Here is a 10,420-nt window from a genome sequence, read left to right as displayed (position 1 = left end):
GGATCTTGAATCACAGAGAACAAGAGTAGAAAGAAGATTATCATCTCTTAGTACTGTGTTTCTGAGCTCAAGTACAGCAGGTTTATGATAGAAAAGATACAATGTACAAGACACATTGTATAGGTAATTTCCAAAAAATCTTGAACCTTCCATGCGTGGGTTCTTAACCTTCTACCTGCTGCCTACTAATGTATCTCAGACTGTAGAAACAGTGCCGCAGAATTCAGTGCCACAAAAGGCACAGCGAGGGGAAGGTTAAGTCATGCACATGTTTGACAGGCCCAGAAGAGCATAGACCAGGCACTTACAGAGGTGTAGGCCTTGTGGCAGATGTTGCAAATGAAAGACTTGGGGTGTGTCCTGTGCGCGTGTTGAGAGAGGTGGATCTAGTGATCACCACACCACACCACGGCACCAGCAGGATAGAACGCACCAGAGAACAGAGGAGACAGAAAATTATCAAAGTCATTTACTTCAGATCTTTAGATTATTATAGTTACTGTAAGTTTGATTTTCAGAAGTATGAAAAAGAAACAAGCTTAGAAAATGGTACAACTTCAAGAGAAATTCACTTTAATATTTCTTTATGATTTTGTTCTTCAGAAGACAGGACCAGAAATAAGCTATGAAATTGGTATGCAGCTTCTGAATCAAATTTTAAAGATGGTAAGTCCCAAAGTACATAGATTGAGACTGAGTCCCAAAATGTAGTTGCTAAAAAATGAAGAAATGGAATGGAGTTTGTTGAATGAAAAGAATTGTACAATCACGTACATTTGTAGTTATTTTGCAGCAAAATGAAAAGTGTAGAAAAACAATGAAATTGTAGTTTTTGCAGAAGAAAATAAACTTGAATTTTTTTCACATAAAAAGTTAAGAAATCAGAGTTTTTCCTAGCAAACGTGATCCCACCTGCAGGCCAGCTGCGTCTCCGTACGCCCGGAAGCACTTGTTACACTGGTACGGTTTGTCACTGTTGTGTCTCTTGGAGTGGGATTGGAGGTTAGACAGCTGGGTAAAGGCCTTCCCACACCCAGGGTGGGTACACTTGTAGGGGCGGTCACCTAACAAAAAAAAAATCAAAGGGGTCATATAATGAAAGTAACGAAAACACAAAGTAGTAAAAGGCCTTCCCAACACTTGTAAGGGCAACAGAAAAAATTAAGGGACATCTAACATAATCAATAAAAACACAGAAAGGGTGGGTGGGTACTCTTGTAAGGGCGGTCATCTAACAAACAAAAAATAAAATGGGTCATCTAAAAGAACTAATTAACGAAAACAAAGAAAAGAGTTCGAAATAGAGGCCTCCCCTTACCCGGGAAGGGGAAAAATGAGGGAAAGATGGGCCCAGGTTAGAACACTGGGTCAAATTATAGCAAGGAGGAAACACAAAAATTGTTGAGGGCACAGTACGGGTGTGTACACTGTCAGACAGAGCACTCATTTGTAAGTGTTTTGAGTTAGCGAAAACTGCAAACCAACAAAAATTTCTTGCTTTTGAGAAGCCGGAGTGCTACACATCAAAGGACAGTCAAAAAAAGGTGAGAGTACATAGAAAAATAGAAGGTGAAAAAAAAATTCAAACAGTACATCTTTGCCAGCTAAAAGGAGAGGGGCCATTGCCGGCATAGCTGGAGGTCCGAGATTTTGTGTACCACTACTGAAACAGTCTGCAACATCAGAAAATACCTGTCACTAAAGTGTGAAAAGAAAGGACCCTATAGGAACTGCACCCTCTGGTATCTGATTCTTACTGTGTGAAACATGACAATCATCCCCTATATGGTGCAAAACTTACTCTACCTCTACTGTACCAGTCCTCAACATTAATATCAGTATTACTGCAAAGTATGGTAATGCTAAATGCTTGATTTTAATCTTAAAACCCTTGTCCTGCGGGACCCATATATATATATGGGTTGCACAATAGTCATACAGTACCATCTATATACATGTAGCACCCTGTATATGTACGATTTGAGGGTGTTTCTTGTGCAATGCATCCTACCGCAGCGAACAGCAATGAATACCGAAGTAACTATGCCACTGCAGGGCAAAAAAAATCAAGGGTCTGTGACCTGATTAAGGCATTAAATTATTTGAAAATATTGTTTAAGTGCCAGCAGGACAACGGTTAACATACTAGTACTTCAAATTAAAGAATGGAGAAGAAAAAGTGTGCCACATGTGAACCAGATGCCTTGAGGGTTTGGGTTGACAGGACAGAGAGTTTGCAGACTATTCCTGTAGTGTACAGGCCAAACTGTGGTCTTCACCAAACAGCCTAGCCTCCCCACCCACACCAAGAGACACAGGCAGAAAAATTAAGGGTCAGTCGTCTCAAGAGATGCTTGCGGAGAAGAATGATGTTGTCTTCTTAGACAGTCTGTAGCTTGCATGTACCTGTAGGGTAAAGACTCTACAAGCCAGTCATAGATCACAAGCAAAAAACATTGTATATTACTCATACTTACATGTGTGTTTTTTTACAATGTCAGTCAAAGGCTTATTTATAACATTAATGCTGGACCAGTGAAAGGAGGTCCTGAACTCACAATACAACTTTTATGTCTTAATATCAAAGATGAAAAAAAAAATTCAGTGGTGAAAAGGCATCATGACTTTTAGCTGAATTTGTTCATAACCAAAAGGGTCACAAATTTGAAAATCACATCACAATTGCCAAATTTGAAAATCGCAGATTATCTATAAATAATGAATATCAATTGTGAAGTTTGTGCATCAAGGTATTATGTTAAAAACAAACAAACGATTGCTGACCTGTGTGGAGCCTGACATGTTGTTGTAGATGAGACAGTTGTTTGAAGGTTCTCTCGCAGTACGTGCACTGGTAGGGTTTGATGCCTGTGTGGATACGGGAGTGTTGTGCCAGGTAAGAACTGTTGGCGAATGACTTCCCACACGACGGGCATTTGTAGGGCTTCTCCTCCGTGTGCGAGTGTCTGGCGTGTCTCTGGGCATCAGACTTGGAAATAAAAACCTGCAACAAAACAAAACAGTCAATAGGGACCTACAAACAGTAGATCTAAATAGGAAGTATGTAGAGAGACTGGTCTTTGACCGAGCTTGATAGAATACTCTGAGTCTGACTGTTTGTATGGACTGCAAACTGAGGGGTCTGTATCTACAACAGGTGGTAAAAGTCAATGCAGCAAAATAAAAATCCACACACACCCTGACATACACCTACCACACTTATATATTTTTCCAGTAAATGGACTGGTGCAGGTTAGGTTCAGAAGTTGCAAAGCTGCAATTTTACCTGCACTGACCTGTATATGCAGGTGGTACGTGCATATGAGCCCGGCCAGTGCCTTATAAAATTAAAATTTAAAGATCGTAAACAATCGTACCTGTGGGCAGAGTTTACACTTGTACTCCTTGTGTGTAAGCCTACCTGTGGGCAGAGTTTACACTTGTACTCCTTGTGTGTAAGCCTACCTGTGGACAGAGTTTACACGTGTACTCCTTGTGTGTAAGCCTACCTGTGGACAGAGTTTACACTTGTACTCCTTGTGTGTAAGCCTACCTGTGGACAGAGTTTACACTTGTACTCCTTGTGTGAGGGTGCCGGCAGCTGCTCCATGGAGCTGGGAACCAGACCCTGTTCTGTCGGCGGGGGTGGGGGTGCTGGGGACAGCTGGGTGTGAAAAAGAAAAGAAAAAGAAATCTTTATGTTGTTCCTTTTCACAGTGTAAGAAAAACTGGTCTAATAATGGACAGGTGGTCACTATTATAATTAGTAGGCATTTTCTCTGTCTTATATAAGACCATGAAGATACTTCTACACCATGTACTTATTGTTTGTTCAACGCTTAGTGCGTCTGAGTTCTGCTGCAAGTCTCTGTTCACTATAGACAGGTTTCTTATAAATTCTTGTGTCAATAGGACAAATTATCAAAGGAAACGTCCAGATTGCCCTTATATAAAGGTGTTCACTTGTATGTAGGTTTGACTGTACATGTTTAAAGTTAAAACTTTTGATCCAACACAGAAAGATCTCTCACAGAGAGCTTTCCTCCAGTCACTCTGGTCTTCCTCAGTAGACTGACCCAAGTGAAGAAGACCAGTGAGAGTGACTGGTCGAAAGCTCTAGGTGAGAGAACTTTTTGTGTTGGATCAAAAGTTTTAATTTTAAACATGAAACTACCAACACAGATGAACTTTCATGATAGTTTGACTGTGCATATATTCTTCCTTTTTCAATGCCTACCGTTTCTGCCAGTTTCTTGCCGTTGGTCTGTCCCTCCTGCGCGGCTTTCTGTCGCTCGCTGGTCGCGTTGGCGTGTTCGGCAAACTCGTGAGTCATCCGCGCCACTGAACTGTGGAAGCGTGCGTCACAGTGGCTGCACTTTTCTGTAATAACGTTACATCAATATCTCTTGTCATTAACTAGATAACAGACTTGTCATAATTTACCTATGAAACATGCATTTACTTTATTCAAGGAGGTTTATTTGAGCAGGAATTGGCAGCACAATTCTCATTGCAATGTTGTATTTAGAGCCAGACAATTCACAAGTACACAATACTTCAATTATTATACACTTGTGAACTGTCTGGCTCCAAATACAACATTGCAATATGAGAATTGTGCATTTACCTGTAAAGGATATACCGGTACATTTCTGCAGTTTGAGATGTAAGAGCAGTGATTTAGATGTAATTTGCAATTGGCATAAGTGTTAGGATTGTTGTTAAACCCAATCACATATAGTCCCAAACGTCACATACAGGGGGATTATCATGAAATCCAATCAGATATACAAACCTCCTAGTACATCCTCCATAGTCCCAGGCAGCTGTAAGCCTCCTACCCCCGCACCTACTGGGATAGCCAGCGGCTTCTGGAAAGAAAGGAATATACACATGTACATGTACTGTGTACGTATACTAATGCTTGCAACTAATACTAGTACATAATGGATATACTATCCTTGCAACTACACACATACCACACAGGTACTAGTAATCAGATATCCATAAACTCTTTGATGCACAATTCTTTGTTTTGAATGATCATCACTTATACATTTACATGTACATAAAATATGTATGGAACTAGACATCAGTGCACACAGCTCCAAGTTTTTAGCCCTGGCAACACTTTCATTTTTTACTAGTAGTAATTACATCAAGATGTCCACAAGTCCATACTAGTACATGACCACATCAATGATAATTTTAAGCAGCTAACCTGTGGGTGGAACTGAACCTGGGGAGCCCACATCACGTCCCAGTCAAACATGCAGTACTCGGCACAAACGCTAGGGGGAGAACAGAACATCTCATTCAGTACACGAAAGATCTAGATCTACTCTACTCTACTCTACACAAGTTCAACACAAAGGGGGGCGCTACATGCATGGGTAGCGGGTACTGTCAATTTTCTACGCTAAATTCAGGAAGGCAGAGGCTACGTACAGGGGTTAAGTTTAGAAGCCTACTAGTAAGTTTATGTCCAATTCAGGCACCAATTACTCTAATGTCCCGAATAAACATACCCCCCGGAATAAACATACCCCCCGGACAAATCTTCAAAGTCTAATAAACATACCCTCCGGAATAAACGTACCCCCGTATTCATTATATTCATGGGAAATGCCGCTATCATGGACCAGACATTTATCTGTGACGTGTTGCCGAATTTTGCGGCCGCCGGCCACTTGCTGATGGTGCGGTTCGTACGCCGTACGGACAATTTTTTTCCAAAACCGATTTTCCAAAAATTAATAAACGTACCGTCCCTAATAAGAATGTACCGGGTGGACGTTCGGGCCGAAAAAAATAAACGTACCGTTTAATCGGGACATCAGAGTATGATTTACGTAAAATGCACTGATTTAGTGATTACGATCGATCAAGGACAATTTGAGGACTGATCCCCCTACAAATGACACTCTACGTTATGTCGATCCAAACAACAGTTAAGTAATGTCATCTTTTGTAACCCCATATAGAAGTCTTGCATCTTTGAATTCTTTTTCTACCCAGGCTAATTTTAGAAGCCATATAATATAAATTTTTCAACATATCTTTTCGGGGAGTAAATTATCCTTCTGGCAACATGATTTCTTAGATACTGTGCCATGACTTTCTAACACATTATTCTGACCATGGGTTAATTAAATCAAAATCCATCCAATCATAATCGTAAGATAATTTTCATATGTTGCACATATGTAGCTAGACAGGTACGTCCTGGCTCCATATAGGATGTCGTACAGTTGCTATTACTCTAACCAAAATTAGATCCACTTTAACGTAAGATATGAATATTCTGTGATATTTGTTGATCTATTTAGAGCTGGTACTGTTTATTTTCTCACGTCCGCTTTTAATTACCCCATGGAGGTAAAAAGAGACCTCCATGATTACCCCAAAAATCAAAGGAAAGAAATTATGTCGTCCAAAAGACACAAAAACCGGGGCGCTTTCTTTCCCCAAATATCAAGTACAAAGCTACATCCATTGCTAATATGTCATCAGAAGAGACACAGGATACTTAATTGAGAGAAATATTGAGATAAACCTACTTACCGATGAGTTTTGTAGGTAATAAAGACATTTAAATCAACATTCCGAATTCCACGTCCGCCATCTTTGTGGTATTTAATAACATAGACGAGCTCATTTACCCTTTAGAGGGGTGTTAATTTTTTTATTGAACGAATAGTACACAAACGTTAGCCATAACTAAAACAGATTTGAAATCTACTTTGTCAAAAAATTGATATAAATTTATGATTTGTATTTACCAATGACAATATGATATCAATATTTCGTTTATATGATAAATAAATGTTTTTAAATTAAAATTGTCCCCTAATTCCTTTGTGCACTGTTCCATGAAGCTTCCGGATGCGCACTAACCTTGCGCACTGCGGATTGACCCCACGTGGAAGAAAGATTTCGCAAAGAGACTGCAACAAATTTCTCTGCACAATCTAACCTCATTTTGAGCAAATTTCACGGATAGATTTCAAGACATCGCTTCTTAAACTAACCCAGGCACAATGGTGAAGCTAGAGAAGGTGAGTTTTGTTTGATTTTTGTTGAGGAAAGTGGAGAAATCTTTGCGATCGGAAAAGACCAGGCGGCTGGTTACACATGTGCCACCCCGCACCCAGCCCCACGCTACCCCAACCACGTGCTCGCAAGTTTGGTCTGGAGAATTTGAATTTTAACATTTTTAACTCTTCAAATTCTTTTAACCAATCTATAGATTTCAATCCTCTATTGTTCATGGCATCTGGATAGTTGGTTCGTGTTAGATATTTGTGATCATGGCCAATTTTTGCACGCCCTTTCACCCTTTGAATAATTTTTGTCAAATTTCAGGGGATTTAAATTTTTTTTAGCACCCGGATTTTGGGTTTTGCCGTCTATGTTATTATACATTGGCTCCGGATTGTACAAACTGAAGCCTCTGCAATTTAGGTATCTTCAAGTAAATATTGACCATTGGGAAAAAGAAAGACTCAGGAGAAATAGGTATCAAGGGATCAATAAATGTATTTGTAACTGACCATACCACGTGCAACATCTAGCAGTGGCAACTGTTGCTACTCTCTAAACAGGATGCAGAATCAAATTCAATCCTGTTCAGATGAAGTGGGGCCTGCATGGGGGGGTCCCGACAACACTCTATGCTAAATTGTGAGAGCTTTTGATTACGCTTTACGATAAATTCCAATTGGCTACAACGCATAACGTAGAATTAAAACGGTGAATTACGCTCTACGCAAAATACGCCAATTACGGTCTTCGTTGAATGATACTTGATAGAGGGGTCCGTCTACGCTCTACGTAGAATTAACATGGCTGATTACGCTCTACTACGGAAAAGGGCTTGCGGGCCCCCATGAAACAGCTCAATCACTGTTTTTCCTTTATGATGGTAAACTATATATGTAATATCTAGTCACTGAGTCACATATGCTCAGTTGTTAATTTGTATTTCTCCACTGCTGAGTACAGAAGAGTCCCAAGGCTGCTGCACCCAAGGCCAAAGGTCAGGCCAAGAAGGGGAAGGCCAAACCTGTGAAAGTAGTAGAGGAGGAGGAGTCAGACTCTAGTGAGGAGGAGGAAGAGGAGATGGAGGTCCAGGTAGGGATACGGATACGGAAAGAAAACTTCAGCTATTTTAGGAAAATGAATTTGTACAGAGTAAAGTGCACCTGTGCTGTGCAATGTGAACCAGTCAGAATTGCCCTGAGGAAGGTGACAGACGGTCACCGAAACGTCGGCTGAATAAAAAACTTGGTTGTGTAAAAAAGAGTTTTACTCATTGACTTACTTACCTGATGAAACTATTCACGGATGTTGAATTTGTACACTTTGAAAGAAATAAGAATCTCTTACATTATGAAAAACTTAAACTGTTCTCCAACTCAAAATTTGACTCACCAGAAATTTTCGACTGAATCACTCAGTCTTCCTCAGCTATCTGACCCAGTTTAAGTTTTTCATAATGTAATTTACCAACTCAGATGAACTTTCATGCTGATGTAAGAATCTCTTGCGTAATCTTTTCCTTTGTTCTTATAGACTAACTCCAAACTAACATCGAGAATTTTTTTCTACACAGACAACAAAGGCACAGCCAGCCAAAGCTGTAGCTGTGGCAGATGATGACAGTGATGAGGAGGACAGTGATGAAGATGAGGAAGATGATGATGAAGATGAAAGTGATGACGATGAGGAGGATGAGGTATGCTTGAAAGTCTTGTCTCTTAGGAGATGGAGAATTGATGACAGTGTTGATTTTTCTGTCATTTTTGATAGAATATTGAATATTGTAGCCCAGAATGTCATGACTCATAATTTCAAAAACCTTGCTCTTTGTAAGGATGACAGTGAAGAAGAAGAAGAGGTGAAAGGTCAGAACGGAAAGGCTGCAGCTAAACAGGCAGAGGAGGAGGATAGTGATGATGATGATGAAGAAGAATCTAGTGAGGAAGAGTCAGATGAAGGTAAAGAAGGTTTTGTTAGCTTTCCAGAATGGAAATGTATCCTAAGATTAAGTTATTTTTGTTATGAAAGGTATGAATAACTAGCATATGTTTTCTGTCTGAACCAATGTTTTAGAGGGAAAGTGTATTGAAAGAACTTGACATGATTAATGTGCTCTGATTCAGACTGAACCACTGCTATATAATTTCATCATGTTGTTTAATTTTGATCCATGCAGATGAGGAAGAGACCCCAGCTCCCCAGGCCACCAAACGTAAGGCTGAGACCAAGGCAGCTGTTCCCGCCAAGAAGGCAAAAGCAGAAGGTATAAAATGCCAAGTCACTTCTAAGATCAAATTTGTTAGATTTAACCTTCAGGGACAAGGTTATAACTGTAGTTTTCTGGTAATAGCAAGGTAAAAAGAAAGTCAGAAAGTGGCATGCACATTACACACTGTCAGATTGATGCTTAAAGTAAAGTTCAATTTCTGTACATGTTCAGAAGAAGATGAAGATGACAGTGATGAAGATGAAGATGATGATGAGGAAGATGAGGAGGAGGATAGTGATGAGGAAGATGAAGAAGAGGACAGTGATGATGAAGAAGATGAGGAGGAGGAAGAAGAAGAAGAGGAAACTCCCCAGCCGGGCAAGAGAAAAGCCAAGGCAGCTGTCGAGGAAGAGTCCCCTGCCAAGAAGGCCAAAGTCGAAGGTACAAAATTGTAGATCAGATCTGCAGATCTTTATAGCTGGTATAACGGCCCTTCAGCATAACACACCAGCTAAAATCTTGCTTTACGTAATCAAGCATAAAGAAATCTTGTGTCACAGGAAGGTTAACACAACAGCTCTATGTTCATCTATCAATCAACTGAATTAGTAATCATTAAGTGATTTTCTTATCATCTTTTCCAAAAAATTATTTTTATTACTTATCTTCACATACCCTTAGCTATAAACAAAGGTTCAGCCTTGGCAAATGAGCAAAGAAGGCAAGCTGAGATTGGAGATTTACCCCCTCTGTTGGAATCTGCAGTAAGTGCCCTACTCCCTCTGCCAGATCTTGTAGGAACTGCAGGAATAGAGTAAGACTAATCTGTCTGTCTGCCCCCCTCCCACCAGGTGAACACTCGACCCTGTTTGTAGGCAACCTGACTGAGAAGGTCACGGAAGAAAAGCTGCGCAAGTTCTTTAAGAAGAAGGGGCTGGAGGTCTTGGATCTTCGGTACCTCACAAAGTCTTCAGGTGTAAGGTAAGTCATCTTAAAGAAAAGTTGAAAGACACACACAGGTACACACACAAACAAACACAGGTACACACACACAAACACACAGGTACACACAGACATGCTCACATGCACACACACATACACACACGTGTACACACACACAGGTACAAACACACACACAGGTATACACAAACACACACATGCTCACATGCT

At 40.3% G+C, this 10,420-nt stretch overlaps 2 protein-coding genes across 6 annotated transcripts in view; one reads left to right on the top strand and one right to left on the bottom strand.

The window, feature by feature from the left end:
• Nucleotides 1-89: 89 nt before the first annotated feature.
• LOC109487469 (zinc finger protein 362-like) lies at nt 90-6,662 on the bottom strand. The gene is made up of 8 exons (XM_019791458.1): nt 6,565-6,662; nt 5,222-5,291; nt 4,796-4,871; nt 4,238-4,380; nt 3,554-3,664; nt 2,785-3,004; nt 913-1,064; nt 90-386 (listed from the first exon to the last, which is right to left on the bottom strand). Exons 2-8 carry the CDS (start codon nt 5,270-5,272, stop codon nt 261-263), a joined length of 879 nt encoding a protein of 292 aa, XP_019647017.1. The 5' UTR covers nt 5,273-5,291; nt 6,565-6,662; the 3' UTR covers nt 90-260.
• A 212-nt stretch (nt 6,663-6,874) lies between these two features.
• The window catches only part of LOC109487507 (nucleolin-like), a 21,558-nt gene continuing 18,012 nt past the window's right edge, over nt 6,875-10,420 (top strand). For 3 of the 5 annotated variants that reach the window (XM_019791504.1, XM_019791506.1, XM_019791503.1), the window contains exons 1-2: nt 6,875-7,058; nt 8,005-8,133. In XM_019791504.1, the coding sequence (XP_019647063.1) occupies nt 7,041-7,058; nt 8,005-8,133 (147 nt within the window). In that variant the 5' untranslated portion in view covers nt 6,875-7,040. The remainder of the gene's footprint in view (nt 7,059-8,004; nt 8,134-10,420) is intronic. The other 2 variants (XM_019791508.1, XM_019791507.1) reach the window with 1 other exon arrangement.

This window comes from Branchiostoma belcheri, unplaced genomic scaffold, assembly GCF_001625305.1.
Source record: "Branchiostoma belcheri isolate BF01 breed outbred unplaced genomic scaffold, Haploidv18h27 scaffold89, whole genome shotgun sequence".
NCBI lineage: Eukaryota > Metazoa > Chordata > Leptocardii > Amphioxiformes > Branchiostomatidae > Branchiostoma > Branchiostoma belcheri.
This window is presented reverse-complemented; position numbering and strand designations above follow the sequence as displayed.